The sequence below is a fragment of the Lepisosteus oculatus genome, chromosome 9 (genome assembly GCF_040954835.1).
Source record: "Lepisosteus oculatus isolate fLepOcu1 chromosome 9, fLepOcu1.hap2, whole genome shotgun sequence".
Taxonomy (NCBI): domain Eukaryota; kingdom Metazoa; phylum Chordata; class Actinopteri; order Semionotiformes; family Lepisosteidae; genus Lepisosteus; species Lepisosteus oculatus.
The window spans coordinates 17,400,524-17,425,960 of record NC_090704.1 but is presented as its reverse complement, the minus strand read 5'-3'; the positions used below and the strand labels follow the sequence as shown (position 1 = coordinate 17,425,960).

The 25,437-nt window shown below is 37.3% G+C and overlaps 1 protein-coding gene across 1 annotated transcript; it reads right to left on the bottom strand.

Moving 5' to 3' along the window:
* Positions 1 to 707: 707 nt before the first annotated feature.
* Positions 708 to 25,147, bottom strand: c8a (complement component 8, alpha polypeptide). Its single transcript, XM_015355814.2, has 11 exons — positions 24,968 to 25,147; positions 22,332 to 22,446; positions 19,621 to 19,765; positions 18,424 to 18,574; positions 16,663 to 16,852; positions 16,171 to 16,353; positions 13,406 to 13,646; positions 10,481 to 10,600; positions 8,450 to 8,607; positions 7,933 to 8,155; positions 708 to 1,050 (listed from the first exon to the last, which is right to left on the bottom strand). The coding sequence occupies exons 1-11, from the start codon at positions 25,072 to 25,074 to the stop codon at positions 902 to 904; spliced, it is 1,782 nt and encodes a 593-aa protein (XP_015211300.1). The 5' UTR covers positions 25,075 to 25,147; the 3' UTR covers positions 708 to 901.
* Positions 25,148 to 25,437: the final 290 nt, after the last annotated feature.

Genomic DNA, 25,437 nt, shown 5'->3' with positions numbered 1-25,437 from the left:
ATCCCACAAAATCCTAATGATATTCAAATTATCCTCTAGTAATAATTAACATTCCCATAACTTTACTTATAATCAGAATAAGACTTATGTGTCTATAATTACATGGTTTGTCACTCTTTCGTGGAAGGGCTATATTACATTCAAATCATTTGAATGTATGGTTCTGAAGCTTGTTTCTTAATTGCTTCTACCAATGGTATTATGTTGTATACAGGTCACAAAAGCATAATTATTTTTAATATCTTGTAAGTCTCTTGTCATCCTTGCTACCTGATTATATACCTTACCAGCCCCGCTTGTGTGGAAGTGTAGATTCTCTAGCTCAGAAAAAATCAGCAGAAGTATCATTTACATATCATTCTTCTTGGTACCACAATCTGCTTCCTTCCATGAAATCTCACTGACATGAATGTGACCATAGGTCACTTTTAAACCACACTAATAATCCTATAATATTTCACAGACTGCCACAATGTCAGAAATTTTGGGGAGCTAATTAAAAAAGCATACTTCATCATCCTTTAAATACAGTTACACAAACCCCTCTTAAAAAGTCTAAAAAGCAATGTAATAGATTTTTGTATTTAAATTTAATAATCAATTACTTAATGTTTACAAATGAGGGGTGGACATTTATTTTTAAGTAGCTGATAGAGATACTGTAAGAACCTGTAAGAGCCCAAGATTGGAAAGTAAATTCCAAAAACTCATATTCTTATATTTTATTGATATGCTACAATGTGCAGTACCCTTGCCTTTTTATTATTATTATTATTATTATTATTATTATTATTATTATTATTATTATTATTATCAGTATTATTCTCATGATTATTATAAAGGCAGACGAGTGTGTTCTTCAACAGTGCTCTGTTGACTGTGAACAGCCTGGAGAAAACTGTTAACAGGACACTGTTTGTGAGGCTTTGCCCAAACATGGAGATCCATCGTTGAGAGGAGCAGGGTTGTTACAGTGTCGACTCCGTGTTTTACTGCCAGACCTGCAGAATGACCAGGAGCTCCAGCAGCCCCAGTTCCCATGTGTTGGTCCTGTGGGTTGAAGAAACTACAAATAAATATGGATCATGGAGGCAGAGCTCTTTACAGCTGTTGGGTTCTGAGTTTTAGATGGGGAGCCCTGTCTGTGGGGTTTTCTCCAGGAGCTTCCACTTCCCAAAGACATGCAGTCTAAACTGTAACTACCTCTGTGGACATTAGATAAACTTGTATCCTAGGTGAGGACAGGCCTGTACTTTCAAGTCTTGCCTTGCAATCTATGCTTTCTGGACAGCCTGAAGGTTGATGCTCAATTCAACAGGACAAGTGGTTTTCTTATAATGGTCGAATGCATGGATAAATATTATGCCCATATACTAATATGCTATATGACTATATAGTATAACACGGTGGGCGTGTCGCATCAAAATGCTGTATAACGCGTAATTTCTCGTCATACTGCAAATTACAATATGCACATTAGATTATATTAATAGTATCCAGAATCAACTTGTAAAACTGTCAGGAGGAGCTAATAAAGCTTAATCTCTCATGTACAGCATTTGAGCTGTCACCAGAAAATGCCGTTTTCAAATCCTGATCACTGCTGAGGGACAATCTTTATTCAATTTAGAATATAAGTTGTATACTCTTTAGACTTTTAAATTTAAACTGTGTATTACAGCATGTTAATCATCATTAAAAAGTTGGTATATTTTATGAAAGCAAGATTGCTCAGTTTTGAGATTGCTCAGCTCAAAAGTACACAACCTACCATTATCATAAATATTTTAATTATGCAGAAATAGTTTATGCATCAAAGTCTTAACCGAAGATATTACTAATAGTATTAATAATGAATGACCTTGGACAAGCTGTAAACTCAAAAGTATTACCCTGGTCCATATTCTTTGTAACCGACATTTTTTTCATTGACAAAAAGTAAAGCAAAAGCTTTTCGTTGATCCAATCACGTATTAGTTTCCAATCATACAAAGTAAGTTTTGAGAATCTCCAATTCACCATGCCTTTCACATGCTCATAAACGATATTAATTTAGGAACATAAACATATCATGTAAACTGTATAAGGCTGGTATTGGTATTTTAAAGAAAAAATACACACCAGTATTCCACTTTCTCCCTAAACATTTTAAGCATCATTACATGTGGTTATTTTTGAAAAGTTTTCACTTGCTCCTTCTGAACATATTAGGATTATATACTTTGTGAAAAGCGATAGCCTTTTAACCTTTTCTGTGAATTTGCTCGTTATCGGCTTAAACAAACACATACTTTTAGAATTTGATTATCAGGGAATATAATATGAGAACATTCCACTCAGTGGGTGATGCATTGTTATCTCAATCACCTGCTAATTCGTTTTACACCACGGGAAGACAGGAGAATGTGATTGTACTATATCTGTACGGAATGCGTGTTGCGTTTACAAAATTAAAGTGTTTAAAGTGTTTAATTAAAAGGTAAAAAAAACTTAAAGCTTACATAAAGATTCTAACATGATCAAGAGGAAGTGTATTACATGTCTAATGGTCTAACCCCATTTTGATTAAAATCGCAAACGCGTGTTTAGTTAAATGCCTTTTTTGATTCACAATCTGACAATGAAAACCGGAGTAAAGTTAGCTTGAAGTTCAAAAACAATTTTGGCACAGCTGTAGAATTTTCACGAAACCTCCTAGAGTTTTGAGAACACTTCCTTTGTGTATAAAGAACATTGTCAATGTTTTCTTATGTCCATATCTTCACAAGGGAATCGGTGCGAATTTTAATACTAATTAAATGACCACAGGCACTTTCCACCCCCTCTACCCTTCTCAGAGTAGAATAGGCTAACCTTCGGCGGATGTTTTGGGTTTTGCTTGTTCACATATCTCCCCTTTTTATAAAATTACATGGTTGAAAACTGTTCCAGAGATCAGTGAAAAGTACATCATGAAATGCCTCTCCCTGTCCAATCCATTGGAAAAAAGAAAAGGAGCATAAAGCATCTGATGGTCATAAACTATATTAATTTAGGAACAGCATCAGAGATATTTTTTTAACTGCACTGCATCAGAGAGAATACCATAGCGTGTTTTTTTTTACTCCCTGGTGGAAACAGGCTTCCATAAGAATCAGTATGGCATCTGGGAAATACATTTTTCCTGCATTAAAGTTTAACTCGTTCAGAGCGCCCTACATTACAAACTTCAAGCATTTCATTTTGAGCTGAAGACCCTCACACCTGAAGAAGGATTCACAGCTGAAACGTTGCAGGCTTACGCAGCTACCCACCAGAATAAATGTCTTGCAGTAAATGTTTATATCATTATATCTATTTTTTTATTTATTTTTTTAAAATTAAAAAAATCGTTTGCCCAGCCTAAGAGGGGGGGGTCTGCTATCATTGACAGCTGACACTCCTCCATACACTCAAGTAAAAAATTAATAACGCCAATGTAAATGTCGTATTTACAATTTGTTGATAATGAAAATGTTAAGTTCTCTAAAGCTTTCACAGTCAAGTATGATAATTTACCTAGGGAGCTGTGTAAGCATGTGCAGGCAGCAAAAGATCGGCTAAACTGGGAAGAAAACGATTTCAGAGAAAATGTTTCAGGTGTGAAGAACACAGATTTCGACCAAACCCGTCCCCACTGTTATTACAATATTATGCTTTCTTAGACAGACTCTGCCCGAAAGGTGGAATAGAACAACTCTGTCGTTAAAAGGCTACAGGTTTGTAGCCTGCACCCCAGACCACTGAGGTTCACCTGAGGATTCACAATGCGAGAAATACTGCCCAATATGTGTTCGTGCGAACAACTCGCATGGGTGATATTTAGAAATATCTATTGTAGTATTGCTGTAGTTGTAGTGTTGCTGTAGTATTACTGCACAAACAGTAGTATAAGATTTCCTATTGATATGTGTACGGCTGTTTCACCCCCATGCTATGGCACTGTGTCTATGGCGTAATAGCTTAAGTGACTGACTTATAAGTGTGAGGTTGGGTGATCAAATCCAGCAATTGATATGAGTTTTCTTTTAACAAATACAAATTTCATTCAAAAACTAAAATAGCAAATATTATTGGCATTCTATTGACATTTTTTATATTTCTAAATATTACAACATGTTCGTACTGTATGTACACAGCAGTACCGCAGGGTGTGGGGTGCAAAGCTGATGTTGCGCATGCTCCTGGCACTGCAGCCGAGGAGCGCCCGGTGCCCTCTCTCTCTCACTATTCTGTGTAAAAAAAATCAGTTCGAACACCAATGATTTTTTAAATTGTGTAATGGTTAAAAAATGTCATGTGTAATGGTAATGTCATATAAATGTGTAATGCCATATTGAAAAATCATTAAAAAATAAGAGGTTTCACAACCCAAAGCAAGACTTGGAAAGGTCAGAGGACCTGCTTAGTGTGTAAAACACTTACTTGCAGCATTGTAGGTGCTGTGGTTTAAATGCTATTGGCTTGTGAACAGCATTGCCCTCTTCATAGGGGTGCACAGTGCCACATTAAATAAAAGCATGAGAAAAAGAGATTCAGAAAGCAGTCTTCTGTGTAAAAAAATCAGTTTGAACATCATGGGAGCTGTTTTTAATAAGCTGCTGATTAAAGAATATTTGAATTTTCCTGCTGTCAGCAGTATTGTGTATATAGTTGACCCTTACCTGAAAACAGGACATAAAGAAAGGGTTTCAGAAATCAAACAAAGCTTTATTCCTGTGCTTACAGACTGGGTAATTGGAGGCTGCGCTGTTATGCTTCCTATGGTGATATACAGGTTTTTTACACAAAGCCGTATTGAGCAGTATTTCTCACGTTGTGAACGTGTGTACACAGCAGTCCCCCCTGGTTCCAGTTAGTGCGTAATTACGCATTGATGAAAAACCAGAGTTCATGGTCTTTTAAATGGAGTTTTTAATGAAAGTTCGGGAGGAATGAAGGCAGCCAAGCTCATTCGACACAGCTGCTGCAATTCTCACTAATCCTGACATAAGCAACTGGTCTCCATATATCAAACGTCACCTTCTCCTCTTCCTCGTTTGTTTTCTGCATCCCTCCTCCACCCCCTCTCCACCTTTCCAGCTACCCCATTGGTTGCATGGGGGTCCTATCCTCCCTGTCCAACGGCCGGGAGGTTGGCCCTCAGCCAAGCAGGTTACGCCAAATCTCCACATCCCAATAAACGATTCTAATTTCTCCCAAGCTTTCGGCTGCCATCATTCCTCATGAAATACATTTGGTTTGAAGGCCTTCTGTGTTTCCCTTGCGAAGATATGAACAAAAGAATGTTCCAGCGTGGTAAAAAATATGGCTTAAAAACTACATAGTGAAGACTGTGAAAACAGTCACGATATATTTTGTACACACAGCAAGTGTTTTCTTAACTCTAGGAAGTTTCGTGAAAAAGCTACAGACATGCCAAAATCATTCACGAACTTCAAGCTAACTTTACTCCAGTAACCTTTCCCCACACACCCTGCCCCCACTGCAATTAGAATATACACAAAGCACTGAAATCTTTAGAGTAGATGATCAGGTGTTTCGCAGACGTAGGCATATTATGTAATTCAGGCTTTATGAACTTATGAACACCTGGGATTCGATTAATTAGGGTTATTAATTATTAGAGTTCATAAATCCTGAATTACGTATAATGCCTACATCTGCGAAACACCTTTGCTAGTTAATACTACTTCACTTTCTTAGGCGTGATTTTTTAAGGCAAAAACCAGGCTAACAGGCTTGTTTTGTGATCTTCCTAAGATTGTTAAGCGCAGTGTCAAAATGTTTCGATATGAAAGTCAGTGACTTCACTGTCCTGAGGCGTATGTGTGTGGCAGATCTGTGATGTGGATGAGTGTGAATTGTGGTGAGCCTCTGATTGGAAAAAAAAAGACCTGCTGATCTGTTCTACATACCAGACCAAGACAAAAGAATATGATTTTTTTCTATTCGAAACAAATTTTTATTTTTTTAATTTTTTTTTAATTAGTGTATTTTAAATGTTTAATTAAAGCACACACAGAAATTTTAAGCTATTCACGAGGAAGAAAAATCACCTGTTTCTCGCGCATAAAAAGTGGTTATTAACTATCAAAACCTGTTTTTATGGCTTTAAAAGTTGTGCAATGTCTAAGCAGGAACACATCATTATATCTCTTTTTTTTTAAGAATTAAAAAAATAGTTTGCCCAGCCTAATTTTAAAGACCTCTACTAGTGAAATTTTTTGCAGCCTGTACATAAAACTATATACACAATACTGGTGACAGCAGGAAAATTCCTTTTCTTTACTCAGTAACTTATTAAAAACAGCACCCATGGTGCTCAAACCGATTTTTTTACACAGAAGACTGACACAGCTTTGTGTTGTGTCTGTCTTCTGTCTTTCTGTCTTCTGGACTGTCTTTCATTGGAAGACTGGCTCTATTCTACTTTGAAAATACCTGTGAAACCGGTTTCTTTACAAATAATGTAGACACAGAGAGAGAGAGAGAGAGAGAGAGAGAAAGAGAGAGAGAGAGAGAGATGCAAAAACCGTGCAGCGCCTGGCGAATGCACAACATTAATTTAGGGCTTTCGGGCTCACGTGGATTTGTGCCCTAGTTTTTCAAAGAAATGTTTATTTGTCAAAAGAAAACTGATGGTGACAGCTGGGTTTGAACACTCAACCTCAGGGTCATAAGTCAGTCACTTAAGCTATCACACTACTGAGGCGGTCATGTGACAAGCACATATCAATGGAAAGTCTTATACTACTGTTTGTGCAACAGTACATGAATATAGTTATACCGTTATTTATTTAGATCTGCGAATCCATATTATATTCCCTATTAATCCAATTCTAAAAGTATGCTTTTGTTTAATCCGATAACAAGTGTATTTGCAGAAATGTTAAAAAGATCAATTTTCACAAAGTATATAAACGTACAGTAATATGTTCAGAAGGAGCGTGTAAAAACGTTCCCGAAATAACCACATGTAAGACTTTGATGTTTAGGGAGAAATGTTAAGGGAGAAATGGAATATTGGTGTGTATTTTTTTCTTTAAACTACCAAGACCAGCAATATACAGTTTACATAATGTTTATGTTCCTAAATTAATATCGTTTATGACCTTCAGATGCATTATGCTCCTCTTCTTTTCATGCTCAGCTACTAAAATTTCCCTTTAGTTGTAAAATTCCATCTAAATATTAAATACTAAGCAGATTAAAACGTGCACAATAAAAACATTAAATGATTTAACCTTTCCACTACCGACCAATGCACCACCAGTTCCCCTGTCGGTCATTTTGGCCAGCCAATCACATACCACGGTATGCAGCGGTGGCGCAAGCATAGTTGCCCATGATATTGGTTTGTACTGCGATCTTTGAATGGCTGCATCTGTATTATAGTGATATTTGACATAGTTACCATATTTTTATCATTTTGAATGGACCGAGTTTTTTTTGGGCTCCATTGTACCACATAAAGAGTTTTGTAAAACATTGGCCAGTGGTGCATAATGGATAAGAGAGAAAATTAAAGATGGCAGACACAGGAGGCAGCCATGCTGGAGAAGGAAGGTAGCAATGCTGAATTGCTTCATTTTGATGAGCTCCTCTGGTTGCAAGTTGGAAAAGATGTAAAAATACCCCCAAATGATACTCAGTACTATTTATTTCTGTGTTCAGCTTTGGTTGATTGATAGGTACAGCTGGGAGATAGCTAACTGTCTCACATGCAGGAAACCTTAAAAAAAACTTTATATTTAGTATGCTTTTTTATTCCGATTTTCAAAGATTTGGCTGTATAAAGGAAATCAACTGCTCTTAAAGAAATTAAGCTTTTGTTTATGTATATTATTTTACACAACTTACTGAAAGTGATAGAGAAGGGATTGGAAAAAAAGTTTTCTGAAAGGTCATTACCTTTCCTCTGGGTCTCCTCACAAGCAGGCCCTTCAAATCCACTGGGGCACAGGCACCGGCACGACGTTCCATCAAGCATGGTCTGCCCATTGTTTTTGCAGGGCTGACAGCGGCATGAGTTGAACTCCCTCAGATACTCATGCCATGCCTTCCGCAGGTTCTCAAGCTTTGCATTGCCACTCTTAGCTGTGCTGAAATGGACTAGCTCATATATTGGAAGGATCTGGAATTAATGCACAATAAACACAGAAGAAGGGACATCAGAACTATGATTTGTTTTTCTCCTCTGGTGTTCCCAAGCTAATATCGTCCCAAATATACTAACTAATGCAACAACACAAGACTGACATCCCCATTTAGTTTTAAGCTTTTTCTTATTAAAAAATACTAAAAAAATCACTAACAAATCTTTCTATGTTTGTCAAAAATTCACTGTCTCATGTGCTATTGCTTTTGCTTTAATATGGATATGTAGATTTAATTAAACAATTTGCTCTAAGGGAATATTTCATTATACCTCAAATTCGATGAGAGCTGGCTGGTATTTTAAGGATTTCCCCCAATGTCGGTATGTTTTCTCATCATAAACTGCCAACAGCCCACCGCTGGAAGCTGTGTCTCCTCCTCGAATCAAGTTGATAACATCTTTTACCATACTACTTTCCTTTTTATTATCTGTCAAAATCAATAAACACACAGATATATACTGAGCTTCAAAAGAAACTTGTCAGTCTATTTATGCATGTTTTTATAAAAATAACATGGATATAGATTCTGGATCATGATTAAATGTTTTTGGAGTCATTTTAATTAATTGATAATTCATGAATAGCCATGATACACTTGGGCTATGGTATAAGCACTAAATCACCTTATTACTGAGATCATTAACTGGCTGATGTGGTGATTTAACTTGTTGAATGTCAAACCTGGTGAAAATCAAGAAATAAAAATATAGAAATGCTCCACTATAGTATTCTTCACTTATCAAAGGACCAGCAATACTGAGCTATCAGTCTGTTGCAAGTTTGTCTACAGTTCAGGTGAAATCTTCAGCAACCTAGTTCCGTTTAGTGATGATCACCTTGTTTATTCCACCTTGATAGAAACTGAATAGGATAATTGTTGTATAAAACAGACTAATAGATGGGGAGTTAGACCACAATTACTGATTTTTTATTTTTTAAAACATCAGTGTAAAAAAAATCACATAATGGTCTTATCACATATACAGTAGTTTTATTTATACACGCAGTATATACGATAAATGCATATGTTTTGAACACATGATTGTTCTAAAGCTCATAGCTAAAGGCTGTGGGTGTTTTCCATGGAGTTATAAATAAGTACTTATGAAGCAGATAGAGGTCTTATTATTTTTAATTAGAGTCAGATTAAACTACAATTGTTATACTGTGGAATGTACACAGATGTACTATACATTTCAAAATAATATTGCACTAATTATAGAATTTAATAAACCCTTCAACGGTTTTAACTGTTTCCATAGCCATGGTCACCTTCTAGGTTAACATTGTCAGATCTCAGAAGATAAGATGGTCTTTAAAGATCCCATGGCTCTGTCTGTAAGAGTAGCGGTGTTAACTCCTGTTAACTCCAGTTTTGGGAAGTACCCCTCTTGGTTTCAGATTTCTGGCTTCCTCCATTTAACTACAGCTCTTTGACTCGGCAATCACGCTCTCTAGATTTGAGATTACTGGCTTCTCCTTTTGACATAGTTTTTCGTATTGCAGAAAATATCTTTTGAAGGGTTATTTTCCCCCTCCCACATTTGGGTTCACAGAAACTAACGAGAGGTGATGTATTTTTTCCGATGTGTCATAAAAAGGTTCTATGAATATTTTAATCTGGCAATCATTGTGTTCTTCACATGGCCCTATATAGTAAACATGTGAATGTGAACACCGACACTTTTGCTATCACAATTAAGAGTATTAGTGAATCCTTTTGGTTGCACGTGTGTGATGGATGCAACTCTGTTCTGCCCCTGCTGGGATTTGATCATTGTAGCTTATAGGCTCAGAGGAGAAATTGCGCCACTCTCCAAACACTGGCAAACTCCGCTATGGCAAAAGACCTGGTCTCCTGCACTCCTGGTTTTCTCCTGTACTCTACAGGGTTTAAGGGATGATGACACCTTTTATAACAGGTGTCAGGTTTCACATGTGTACAAATATACATCAACAGTGAATCAAATTCTGTAGTCAATCAAAGCACAGTAGGTAAGATTAGGGCCAATAAGAAGATCCCTTCAGTGCACCTGTTCATATGTAATCCAATCATCTGTAATGCACTTGTAGTTGTTAATACACAACTACACAACTCAGAGAATACATTGTCTGAGTTTCTGTTTAGTTTAGCATAGTTGCAGGCAATGTCTGTTTCCCACACATTTTAGTGTGGTACCTAACACACCACAAAAGTGATGTGCAATTGAGTTACAGCTTTGCTAACCGTTACTAAATATAACCCCAGAGGAAAAATATGGTACTATCTGTTAAGAAAAACTGAAGGCATGCACACAAACCTGTGTTCTGAAACCCATGTCTGTTGCAAAAGTCTGCTGAGACAGAAAGGTCCATTGGGCCAACCTTTGCAATTCCTAGTGACAAGGCATTGCACTGCCCTGCCTGCTCTCCAGTAATTTCTACAAGATCAAAGGTGAATGTGAATGACAAAAAATACATTGTTTCACAGGCATCAGTTTCTCTTACATATTGCTGAAAAAAAATATTTAGACTTAAGACAGTAACCATCTAAAGTGTGAATACTAATCAATTTTCCTATTTTAATTTGAGAATTGCTCATTACTTTTTGGGGCCACGTGGTGGCGCAGTTATTGTTGCTGCCTCACAGTGCTGGGGCTCTGTATTCAATTTCTTATCTGGGGTGCTATCTGTGTGAACTTTGTATGTTCTCCCCATGGTAGCAAGGAATTCCTGTGGTTTCCATCCACTGTCCGAAAGCATATTGTTAGGTTAATTGCTGTAATGCTGTCCAGGGTGTGGAGTCCCTGAGTGTCGGAGTTCTTGCAAGAGAGATGCACGTTGCTAGGCGACCACAGCTGAATAGAACTTATTAGAGTTAACAAGACTCTACTGTGAGAGGTCTATAAGAGCTGACTGAGTACTTCCCTGAGTGAAGATCAAGCCAGGCAGTCAGTACTGGACTAGCTGTAGAGTAGGACAGACATAAGATCACAACTTTAATATGTAGGAAAAGAAGAAACAGACTCAGCACAACAGAATGAGTGAGGTCAGGTGTCTGTAATGTGGTGTATCCTCTTAACTCATGCATACAGTAGGTGAAGTAGTGAGAGAGAATAGATCGCATCTATCTGCGTGTTAGCAGCAGGTGTCAGATGCTGCTGAAATCAATGTTTAGGAAGAACATCTGCATTATGAGAAAGCAGGTTAGTAAGTTGCAGCTGTAGAGATACCCCGATAAGGGGAAACAATGATGGCAACACTCTTGGAGGATTTTGGAAAGGAACTGCATATAATATTAGGTGTCCTGAATAGAAGAGTTGTAGAATGTTAATTTCTTAGGGAATCTAGGTAAGAGTTTTTAGATGTTTATGCATTGAAGGAAGGGACCATTGGAGTAAAAGAACAGGTCTGTCTAGAGAAAAGTCCACTGAGTGACAGGATTAGTAAGTGGTGTTTAAGTTAATGTGAATTTGTGTAATAGAGTGTGTATCATAGAGTAGGTGTGGCAGAGGAGTCCTCACTCTAGAAAATGCTGAAGCATTGAGTTTATCAATGTCTTGCTGCTTACCTCTTCAAGTGAATGATATAAAACCGAGTAGGTTGCGGTAGAGGAATCCTCACTCTGAAAAACATTGAAGTGTTGAGCGAAGAAAAAGGCTCATCTAGCTGCTGAAATCTGTTCGTGGGCATACAGTGGCAACAGAAGGAGGGTGCCACCGATGCGAGTAAGTGTGGGTAACTGTGGGTGTGGAACTAGGGTAGAGTGAGGGAGTCGGATACTCCATGTGTAGTGGCTAGACTCCTTCAGTAAACATCATCGAGATGCAGGGAAGGCTCCCAAAGAGTAGCAGATACGATCGTTGCCATGTCAGCCAGCTGGTAAGTTAAAGAAAGCAGTAGAGGTCGGAGAAGTCGTACCAAATGAGAACAACCAAGTCGAGAGTTTTTCACTGCTTCTCCCCAAAAGGAACTAGTGTGAAACAACAGAGAGAACTAGAGGATCCTTCAGGAATACATGAGCAAAACGCTCAGCGATATTAGTGAATCTTGAGTTGATCTCAGAGATCATAGTAGAGACAGAAGCGTGGATGAATTGGGAAACTCTGAGCCCAACAGTCCATCAGCCAAGGGCTTAGAGAAATTGACATACGCTTGCTTTGGGTCCTAGTTGCCCAGACAAGGGGGACGTATACATCAACACTCTTGGAGGAGAGTGTGTGTGAAACTAGGGAAAGGAGTGGAAAAACTCCCTAAAAGCTGTAGGGGGGGGGGGGTGTCCGCAGCTGTGAACACACCCTTTTCATGACCTAATTTGATGGCCATACCCCATGGGGTTACATTGGCTTCTAGGAAAACTGGTCCTATGTGTGAGTGCATGCACATCTATCTCAGTGTGTCTGTCCTGAGATGGACTGGTGTCTCTGGCTCCTCCACAACCATGAATTGGAAGACGTGGTTAGAAAATGGTTAGATTTTTATTACATGCCTACCCATTTTGTATGTATGCTTTATATTTCTGTTCACAGTGACTGATTTAGCTTTTGACACACTGCAAACTCTGTAGTAACACTGTCACAGAGTCACTGTTTTACTAGAAGTTGAGAAAGCCCTGACTGACTACCCAACCATAATCCAATGAGTGCTTAGCAAGTTCTGTGCTGCCACTTGTGGAATTCCAATAGTGACTATTGACATAACCCAGCCTCTGACATGCAATGTCTGCCTCTTTTTTTTCCAGAATATGTTAAATGTAAAATTATACCATCAACTTTTTACTTTTTTCACATTTCACATTTGCACTGAGAACTAAGGCCTAAGCTTGTTTAGGATCAACAGGAACTAATGATCTACAGTATATGGCTGTTTTATATTTTATCTATAAGACATCTTCAGGTACTTTCAGGCTGTATTGTGTTTGCTATCTAATGATGTCATGTTCGCCAATAGAAGTAAAAGGCACAAGACCACCCTAAACACAAATGTACTGGAACAGAGATCCAGCATTGTTTCCACACAAGTTAAAAAAGTTTTAATGCAAAGTTCAGCTTTCTGATTGCTTATTAACCGTATAATAAGATTATTAATTGCTTATTTATTCCTCCAATTGGTTCTTAATTGCTCAATTTTTAAAGGTGAAATTGAAAATGAGAAAAATGAGAAACTGTTCATTTTCACTTACATTACTGATACAGATCCCACATTTTCAAGACTTTTAATGTTAATATTGAAAGAAAAAAATGTACCATTCCTTTCCATAGATTTCTTGTCAACAACCATGATGTACTCGAGGATTCCTCCCATTATGCCAGAGGTGATGTAGTGAGTTCCGTAACTGTTGATGAACTGGGAGTAGGCCCCATAGTCATATTCTTCTGGGAGTTCAATTAGAGACTGATACATATCTTCATCCAGAACCAAACCTCTGCTTCTCATTTTAAATTGGGATGTTTGAATTTTTGTCAAATGCCTTATAAATCCCAAATTCTGTAATAAAATATTATGGTCATGTTTAACCCTTACAATACGGTACTATCCATTTTAATGAAGTCTGTGTCTGCCAAGGACAATTTATTTTAGTTTAAAACTTCATACTTCTTAGTACAGCCCTTGGAAAGTTCTCACACTTGTTTGAAAGATTATATAAGTATTTCTGAAAAAATTACAACAGGAATAGGTTTAAATAAAAAATAAAATACAATAGATAAAAACCATAGGAAAAGCAAAAGTCATGCATGTAAGACCAATGTGCATTCAAGTACGTGAGCAAGGTGATTTATGTTTAGTATTAAGTCACAGTATAGACAACAGTTGTTTAAAAATTTGATAAAACAGTATGGAAAACACAAGGTTAAAAAACAGACATTCCTTTGTGAATGTGTGGTTCACAGGAAACTGTTTAAATATCAAGTAAAATGACAAAACCCAAGAAAGTTTCATTGCCAGGAAATAAATATAGTACAGCAATGTTGCAATAAGATTGCTATGGAGTTAATATTCAAAGTGGGAAACAAGGATCTGCTTATAGCCATTGACACTAACCAAACCAATAACAAAAAATAACTGCAGTATTACCCAGGCGTATACCAGCAAGAGTATACCCTAACTACAATAATAATAATAATTTCTTACACTTATATAGCTCTTTTCTGGACACAAAGCACTTTACAGGTAATGGTGACTCCCCTCCACCACCTCCCATGTGTAGCATACACCTGAATGATGCGACGGGAGCCATAGTGCACCAGAACTCTCACCACACATCAGCTATCAGTGGGGAAGAGAGCAGAGTAATAAAGCCAATTCATAGATGGGGATTATTAGGAGGCCATGATTGGTAAGGGCCAATGGGAAATTTGGCCAGGACACCGGGGTTACACCCCTACTCTTTTCGAGAAACACCCTGGGATTTTTAATGACCACAGAGAGTCGGGACCTTGGTTTCACGTCTCATCCGAAGGACAGCGCCTGTTTACAGTATAGTGTCCCCATCACTATACTGGGGCATTAGGACCCACATGGACAGCAAGGTGAGCACCCCCTGCTGGCCCCACTAACACCTCTTCCAGCAGCAACCTTAGTTTTTCCCATCCAGGTACTGACCGGGCTCACACCTACTTAGTTTCAGTGGGTTGCCAGTTTCTAGTTGCAGGGTGATAAGGCTGCTGGCTTTAATGATATTAAGAAAGATTTAAATTATTTTTATTATTGGTATTAATATTATTTATCATTAAATACATATTTAGATATAAAATGTTGCTACACTTAAAGGAAATTGTTTATACTTTGTGTGTATGTGTGTTTGTATATATATGTTTGAAAGAAATATTAACGAGGAACTGTTTTTCAAAAGTGTAAACCGTAATCTGGATTTTTGTGACTTGTATTTCATTTTAATAACCTGTCACGTTATCATAAGTAAATGTTCTTTACTTCTGAAGAAGGCTATACAACCAAAAGGTTGTGTTTCTCCTTGAAGCAGTGGAGAAATTTCTTATTTTTTTATGTGGAATTAAACTTTACTTGTTCCATTGTATCATATTATAACTGCATCTTCCCCAATATGTTAAGCATGAAACCTGCCATGTATGGTCTTAACTGGCTATCATTTTACATATGATTTACATATCAATAGTCCTTTCTAAGGGACAATATCCTCCAAGTTTGGAGTAAGCAGCATGGTGTTATGCATATTATAAGAAAACTAACAACTTAGATAAGGTCATGCATGCCCCAATTTGAATATGTGGAGTCCAAACAAGACCAGTTTAAAATGTTTGGGAACAAAATAAAAAAAAATATGATGAAAAATTCTAAATTGGAAGACTACTTATGCAACAAAAGAGTAATGTTCAGTAGGTATTGATTTACCCCAGTTTTTCTCACAACTACATTGTCTTGGGCAAAATATATTTGCATAATTGTAAGAAACTTATATTGAATTGCAGATCATTGAATTGGTTGATAAGGCAAAATTAAAATTATTATTAGTGGTAGCTTAAATACTCAGCTGCAGAAGAGTTTTTTGTGGCCAGTTGCCTGTGGTATGTAACAGCCTTCCTGTACAATAACTCAACTTTCTGAATACCAATTTCTTTTTTTGCAAGAGGGTGAAGCTTGTTGTGCCACTGTCCTTCTGCAACCATATCTATCTAGTTCATCAGCATACACAGATCTTGAAACCTGGAGATCTTCATAAGATGACTTCCCCATTAATTCGGAGCAAGTTTTGCAAGCTAAGGTGCTACTGAGGTATTATTCTTAAGGTAAAAGTTATCACATTTAAACCTTGATAGGTTTGCTACAATTTTTAAAACGAAATTAATAACTAACTGGTATGTATTCATAAAGAAAATGAATGAAATCCCTAAACTAAAACAGCTTCAGTGAATTAGAACATATGATTTTTGTAACATTTTAAAACATCACAGTGTAGTTTCCTAAAAACTTCCTTAAGTGAACTCACTTAAGTAAAACACTAAAACAGATATAAAGTTAGGTTCCAACTTACCTGATCTGTGTATTCTGATATATTTTTTAAGGATTTGGAATCTTGTTTATGTGAAAATCCACCTTCAACTACACTAATTCCAATTGTAAAACCAAAGTTGAAAGAATCCTCTTCCTTCTTTGCTCTTAACAAGCTGGTTACATCATTATAAAATTCTGAAGAGCTTCCAGAGTCAGCTTGGGCCTGTCAACATCAACACAAAATAAATCTGAAAAGCAGAAAATCATACCACTGACACAATGTCTACTTTCAGAGGCCTTCTGTTAATCTTTTTTTCTAGTTATTGTCCCAGTTCAGTATCTTTTTTTGTGAACATAGACCAATTAAGGGTCCTAAAATCACTGGCACAACGAACATGTTTTTCTGACACAAATTGCTAAATATGGCCCAAAGTGATTCAGAAAGCCAGACTCTGGATTAGGAACAACTATAAGCAAATAGGTTTAAGATGCTGAGAAATTCAAACTCTGGATTTAAAAGTCTCATACCTACCAAGAATTGATAGTAGTGGATATTGTATGGTTTCCTGTAATACTTCTCATCTTCGTTGTAAGACATGTGCTCACAAAAAGCATTATAAGTCAGCTCCCTCCAGTCACCATTATAGACGTATTCACAAAATCCACCATAGTAACCAGGGTCAATAGTGTTGAGGAGAAACTCTCCCGTTAATGCATTATAGCTAAAGAAGACAAATAATGTTCACAAAATCAATTGAATTCCCATTTCTTGTTCAATTAAAAATATAGCAATATTATGAAACGATTTTAACAAATGACCTTGTGTTTTTCAAAATTTTAAAGTTTAAAATCTTCAAGTTAAAATGTATGAATAACTTGAAACTAATGTTTTTTCTCAAGGTGTTTTACTCGTATACATATAATGGCAATGTTCTGCTTTGCATCATTATGGTGGTACAATAGGAAAGTCTACTGTACTGAATATTTTTAAATTTAGTTTTAATTGATCACAAAATATTAATTACAAATGTTGCAGCATAACAATTTTGTGTGTAAAGCCCTCCAATAATATAATTATAAGCCACAGAATAAAACGTCTGACATTAAGTGTTGCTGGTTAATGTTGCTGTTATCAGTGACTCACCAATATCCAAGCAAATATCATGTTTCTGGCAGTTATCACCTACTACTGTATATCATACACATGTGACAAACCTGCCATGAAACAACCACATTGTAATAATCAGCAATGTTTGTATATTTGTTCAATAAGGTGTATTCTAATACCTTCTATCATATTGTGCTATAAACTCCATTCATAATTAAAATGGAGTGTTATATTCTTGAATACATATTTTACTCAGTAAATACATAGTTTAAAAGAATTACACTTTTGAGAGTATTTCACTCTGAAAGTACTAAAAATGTATAATTTTTATGTTATTTGATATAGTAACTACAGTATATCATATTAAATATTTTTTTTACATTTTTTTACTATAAAGTGAAAATGTCATGCAATTGTTAGCAATCATTCTGCTAAAAAATAAAGGGTCGTCAGCGTTTATTGGCAGAAGTCTGTTGTCTGTGGGCGGTTCCAAACAGTATGGTTGTAGTTTTTTTCCAAAGTTTATGGAGGGGGGAGAAGTATGGGAAAAGAGGAGGGTTAAAGTAGTGATGGGAGTAAAAGATGATAGGAAGATTAGCTGCGGCGTGAGCATGTTTGAGTGGGTGCACATGGGAATGTGATGGTGTTTGTGAGAGTGTGTGGAATGCGTGACAGTGCGAGTGCGTGCAGAATGCGTAACAGCAATATGCAAAAACAGAAGTGATATTAAGAGGTGGAAATTAATTGGATGGCTGATATAACTCATTATGAATGATAGTGTGGTGGCAATAACCAATGACATAATAGGTATTTAATTCCATTGACTCACATTATATTAAGGCCTAGATATTTCAATTTCATGATACAAATTTCTACATTAACAAGAGTCATATTAAATTGATTTTTTCTGGAGTGACTTAAATTAAAATTGCTCACTGATGTTAATGCAGTGTCAGTACAGAACTCACTATTGTTGCATTTAAATATATTCTAATATGTTTAAATATTCTAACCTAAACTTTACATTTGAACATACATTTATGTATCATTACAAGCAGCTAGGCATTTTCTTCTGTGCTGACAATACTTAGCACGTTGGATTTCTGAAACTCAGTGAAAACAAATTTGTATTGGCCTCCCTTTAATCCCAGAGACCCTCATAGCTGACCAGAGATGCACTGTTACCCTCGGGCACTTATTTCTGAGCCAGGGATAGGGAAAAGCTGCTTGCAGAAAGTATCTTCATAGTTCTCCAAGTCACCACATTCATTCTCATCTGACCCATCTCTGCAGTCTGGGTCACTGTTGCATAGCAGCCGCCGGCTGATGCACCGCCCTGGAAACAGACACATGTTCACTGCACATTTCTCAGCACACAGAGCTGTTCATGCAACTTTGGATCCCAAAGCCAATCAGCAAGTAATGAACACATTACTCGTTGATTGGCATTGGGCTGCAAGACACAAACACACACCAGGGCCAATTAATCTATCAGTGTCACACCCAGGCTGGGAGCAGCTCACATCCCGATGTTGCTTCAGCCTGCTTCCAACGCTTTGAGAACTCACTTAAGACACAACTCCCAAAGACCATTTATCTTTCAATCAGGCAGACCATCTCAAAATCAATCAGACAGTTAAGCAGACTATTAAAGGCTATTTTACCTGTTTATTCAGTGCTCTGACATTGAGCTAAGGTTCAAGTACTGAAACAATCATCCAACAAATGCTTAATTTTTTTCCTAAGGTTCACAAGCACTGAATCAGCAAGGCCATTCAGTCTCTCTGGTTTTCTTTGGCTTATACTTTTTAATTTTCTTTTTCGCTGTCACCTCCAAAGCCACGGCTCTGACTTTCTCTGCTGCCATTCCAGCCAGTCTCATTCTGCTGGGGAGCCTTTGCATTATCCAAAACCAGCTTAGTTTCAGCCTGCCAGTCTCTCCTCTGCATCAAGGTGGCTTTTTCCAATCTTAATATTTATTCAGACAGCCATATTCAGGCCAGTCTCTCCACTGCATCAAGGCAGCTTTTTACTGGCTTATTACTTTTTCAGTCAGTCATATTCGAGTCAGCATCTTTGCTGATTCAAGGCAGCCTTTTTTTCCAACTCACATGATTTATTTTCCTGCATTATCACTTCATCATCTATCATTAAGCCTTGCTCCCACCTTGCCATCCCAAAGACTCCTGAGGCTCCTTTGTGTACCTGCTCTTGGAGCTCGTCTTATCATTCGCCATGGCCCTGAGATCTCCAGAATTGGACTCAGGGCCCTAGCGCTACAAGGCTGCAATGCTAACTACTGTGCCACCATGTCACCCCACCCCTAATTAATAATAATTATAACAATCCTCTTCCATTATGCTGTCATACAAGTTAACTTGCCTGTTTCCTGGCATGTGAAATCCTCTCCACAAAGGTCCTGTCGGTTGCACTGTATGTCACTGGGACATATCTTTTCTTCCAACTTGTTGCCCAGACATGGGTTACCACCAAACTGGTTTGCTTGTTCCAAGTACCTGTGCTGGTACTGATAGAGGAGTGAACAGGAAAAGATGAGAACAGAAGCAAACTAAAAAATTCAGTGCTTTATAGTGCTTGTCCTGTCTTCACTTCACCGGCAAAGTAGATTCCAAACTGTACCTCGTTAAAAATAGAAGAATTATGAGGTTGGTTTTATGGTTAGAAGCAGAGGCAATGTATGTAGCAGTGGTGCTGACAAGGCATACGTTAATATTTCTATTTAAGTCTACTGTTGACAACATCACGTGTATCCAGATATTAATAAGTTATAGTACGGTGAACCATAACTCGCCTCAATATTCAATAGTAATGCAAATAAGCTTGTTCAAATATGCTGTCAATAAATGTACACTGGAAATTTAAGCAGTACTTGTGCAACCACACATGGTTAGTTGCTACGTAACTAAACCATTGCTGTTCTACCTATACTTATACTAAAAATGAAATAATTATGCATATACAGTATTGGGGAAAGCACACTCATATTGTTGTAGTAGATCTTCATTATCAGTATAAGAATTGTTTCTACATTTTACTTTGTATGCTTTAAAGGAGTGCATCTGTACTCGCTCAGAGGGATAGTGATAAGAAATGTATTGTGATACAGAAATTTATTTAAGATTGTAATATTTAATTACACTTCTCCTGAACAAATAATAAAAATTATATGTTTGATATAGATTAGAAATTCATTTCCTCCATTACTAATATGATTTCTTTGTCATTACAAAATCTAAAAGATTAGGGATCAGAAATATTGAGTTTTCCAGGGCTTTGATATGGAAATTGAAGTGCTAAAACATATCATAACTATTCATTTGGGGGTTTGTAATAGGAATGTATAAATTTCACAGTAGTACATTTTTTTGTATGTAAACATATGACAGAGAGAATGTTTTCTTTGAAAATGTCTGTGGTTTATTTGTCCATGTGGATGATAATGATAATAAATATTAATTTTTTTTAGCTGACACCTTTATCCAGGGTGACATACAATACACTTTAAATTTGTATTAAAATTGTATTAAATTTCTATCATTTTTTTACATAAATAAAAATCACATATTACATAAGTTCATAAAAACGACTAGCACAAGATGGAGGTTTATAGCAAGTATTGTGCTGGAAAAAATGAAACAGTAAGTTTTTAACAGTTATATAGATATTGTGTGGATATAAAATAATTTATTTATTGCAAATATGAATTGCTTTTGTTCCAAAGATCCTAAAGTGCTCTACAAATTGGAGGGAACCCAGTTCATCAAACATTGAATTAAAGCACCCATCCATAGTGACATGTGGAAACCATTATTCATCAGCAGCCTTACAATACAGCACATCAGGTGGAGGTATAAGAAATGTCTTCATTATTGTACACTTTAACTTGCCTGCCTCAATTCTAAGTCTTAATTCAATTATTAGGGGGAACTGTAGGGAGGCCAGAATGTTGAAGAACAGAGTAGTAAACTCTACTTTAGAGTAGTAAATTCCCAGACACCAGGTCTGACATCCCTGTGCTTACAAGCAGTGTCATTGGATCTTTAATCACCACATAGTGGAGACAATTAACATTACAGATGCAGCATAGTGTCTCCAGTTACTGTACTGGGACATAGGTTTTTGAAATTTTTGTCAGAGGGAAGAGTGCCATCAACACCAATTACAGGAGCAACCGGTATGTACTCATCCCAGTGCTGAGTAGACCAAGCCTTACTTAGAGCCATCTTAACAGGTGAATATTGAGCAGGCACTGAAAATTGGAATGGACTAGCATGAGGAAAATGAGAAATGACAAACCAGCAGCATTCAGTATGAGTTGAAGTTAATGGAGAGTTTTAAAAGAGGGCATTAAAAAGGGAGTTACAATAGTCTAGGTATGGGAGGAAATGAAAAGACCCAGGGAACAGGATAAGAGAGAGAATAGTAGGGAGCCCAGGATAGAACCCTTGAATATTAAAAACACAATTGGAGGGGGATTACGGGGCTGAGAGTAAGTCATGGTCAGTACAATCAGAGAGGTAAATGAAGAAACATATGCAAAAAGAACCAGAAATTCTGAGATGTTGACAAGAGAAAAATCAACTGTTCTTCAGGGAAAAAGGCAGCACAGAGATTAAGAAGGATTAACACAAAGGAGAGGAAGGCATCCTGAGCTTCTTCTTCACTTGTTAAGGTTCATCGGCATGGTAGAGCCATACTTTGACCAGTGAAACTGGCTTCACATGGATCTTGTTAGAAACACTGTTCAGAGTCTTGGTGTTTTAAAGTGAACTGCCTATGAATAATGGGATATGTCAATATTGAATATTATTTAGCTTACATTTGTACTCTTTTATACAGACAGAGGTTTTACTGAATCAATCCGACTGAAACTTGGGTTCAAGGTTTCTCATTAGTAAAAACTACTCAGGTAATAAACCCATAAACGTCTATTCATGAATCAAGAGCCCATACTGCAAATTAGTTCTATATCAAAAGTAGGCAGACCATTCCAGGAAAACTTCGATCTTTCTGTCTGCCCATCCATGCATCCATATATAGACAAATATGAATCTTGATGTAGAGTACTTAACTGTTTTTTGTTGACAGGCAGAGCAAGGTGCCCATGCTGACCATGGGCCTAGTTTACAGTCCACTGGAGCAGGGGTATTCACACCTCTGGGTTTCCTTGCAGTGCTGTTCTTACCTCTGTAAAGAAAGAAAGAACATGCACTTAGAGAAAGAGCAACACTTAAGACTACTGGTGCACCAAAGGTACATACAATTGGTTTGCATTATGGCTAATAATAATATTAATCAACAATTTTTGGGTTAATGAGAACACAGATTAAATGAAAGCCACATGTTAACCCATTCGTTGAGGACTACTGCTGTGCAGAACTAATCCATTATTTGTTAGGGTCATTTCATCTTGATTTACACTAGGTTTATCACTCATGTTTGAGTTATATAATATAGTACGTAGAGGTGAATAGCTATAACCCATTTTTAAGAAACTTGAAATAGAGGTGACTTCTTTTGAGCGTCATAAAAAAGACATCATCGATGCTAATTTATATTAAATCCATTATGTGTGAGCCACTAGGAGCTTGCAGTCCTCGGTGCAGTCCTAGGAAACCGAGCACAAGCCAATGAGGAGCCACATTCCACCCAGGACTACTTAGACTATCTTGGCCCAGATGTCCTGGCCACCTTTGACCAATTAACAAGTGCGCAATCCAAGACAATACTTAAGCCTTGATTTGCCACTGGTCCAGTGCTCTGTTCTTGAAATGCTTCACATGACACTGCATTCAGCTGTATTAACCTGAGTCCACTCCCAATTATAGCCACTGTTTCCCTTACACATTTTCCATCAGTCTTTGTCCTGCTTTGGCCATCTCTGGCGGCCTCCATGCTCCACCTGTCACACTCCATACTCTCCCTCGCAAACGCCGTTACATTCCCAAACCCACTCTTTCACAATCTCATTCCTAATTGAGCCCATCACATTCCCACATGCACCAGATTCCAAAAATGTTCACTCCTGGACCAATTATCCAACCACATCCCTTTCCCTTCGGTATTTAAAGTTCCCTCACACACCAACCCCATGCTCACTATTGAGAAGCCTCCTGTAGAATTCTCTGGTGTGTGTTTCTAAACTTTTTTACCGATCTCCTGGTTACTAACCTTTGCCCCTGTCTTTTGACCATGCTCTTTGGATTTTGTTTTTTGGATTGTCTTTTTGGATTTCCTTGGTTACTGGACTCATTCCTTCTCCAATTGACCAAGCCCCTGGGTTATGTGTTTTGGATTGTCCCGCCACGTTCTGCAGGATTCACGGTTATGCATAAGGTCCTATTCTACCTATTGGTTCCCTGATACCACCAATTTGTCTCTCTCTGACAGCCTTCAGTTAACATTAACCCCCCACCAGGCTCTAACATTTGGATTCCCAGCCTATTTTCACAGATGTCGGAAAGGACTGTTATGGGAAATTCTTCATCAGAGGAGCAGGACAGTCTTGTGCAGATTCAGTTTTATTGAACTCACTAAGTCCAACAACACGCGCTGGGTCTGCCCCACATAACAGACAAACTGCAAGGGTTTCCAAGCTCTTATATACAGTCAGAAGAAAGTTTGTCTGGTTTAACCTGTTTGTGGGTGTTGTTCCTGTCTTTTATTATGTACTGTAGAGTTAAGCCACTAGGGTTCTAAAGCAAGTCAGCTTTATGGCATCTAAGTGTAACTTTTGTTTGAGGCTAAATTAACAGACCCCACCAACACCTCTCACACTGTGCTTAAGTGGTGATACTTTGATGCTGGATAAGTGAGATTTATACATGCCCCACTTCAGGACGAAACCGTGGAATGGAAGGAGAGTGAAAAAAGACTCTGTACGTAGCGACGAGGCGGGGGTTAGCCCAGGCTCAGCTGTTCAGGAAATGCCTTATAGAAACCTATGCCCTCAGGCCATGGACAGGAGTGACCTGGTGCTAGTAGGGGTCTCGGGACATCTGAACCTCAATGTTGAGCGAGTAGCAGAGCAGAAGCAGGAAGTAAATTGGCTATACAACAAGACACACCAGAAAGACATGAATAGTCACAGGGAACTAGGAACAGGAGAAAAGTAGAGCGCCCTCTAGGTGTACTGGGCATGACACCTATCAGCAAGACGCGACTGTGTCTCACCAGGTTACATCATTGCAGAATCTACACTATATCTCGACTGCTTAGGCATGACAGTCTTATTTTGCAATTATTTCAAGCAAATATCATTGGATCTCTTTCAGTATTCTTTTTTTAGGCTCTGGTTAATATAGTGATTAATTGATAGTGAACATCATAACAGAATGATTTTTGATTTATAAAAATGGTTAATTGATGAATTAATCAAATAATTTTCAAAACAACATTTATTTAATGATTTTATTATTATTTATTTTATTAATGATTTCCATTCTAACAAATTATAAAAAAAGATTCTGCCTTTTAGTAGAATTATTTTGAGCTAAATAATCATATTATTTCTGTCATCTGACAAGCATTATTCAAGCAAGCCAGAGAAAGGACACAAATGCTTATATTTTTTAATGAATCACTTTCAGTTACAATTTCTCATTCTAATGTGTTGCAAATCCAAAAGAAATATTATCCAACTATTTTTAACAGAAAAAAAGCTTATCCAGTAGCCCAATACAAAATGAAAGTATTAAAAAATCCATACCTCCCATCAACACAGCTCCTGAGAGTATTAGAAGGCCGGACCACAATAAGATGATTTAGTAATATCAGGAGGGTTAAGCCCACTGAAGAATGTATAAATCTCTTCATCGTTACAATTAATGGCTACAGTGTAGAAGACACTCTGGATTCCTGGTTCTATACTGGCTGTTTTGCACGCATCAATCCAACCAGAGTTGGATCAATAGAGCACAGAGTAAATCATTGATTAAAGACAAACAATTGGAAACACTGTTTACCCGGGAACTGACTCCTTCCATAAAATTGACTTTTTGGTTAAGCAGTTGGTAAATAGCACAAGTTGCACAATAACCAAACACTGTAGCTACAGTATATGTTTATCTATATTAAAGTGCACCTTCTTTAATTCAGTCAGACTTTGGGGATTCTTATGATTAGAATAGCCAGCAAGTCTAACACTCACAGTTTAATAAGATTGTTATGGGTTCCTTT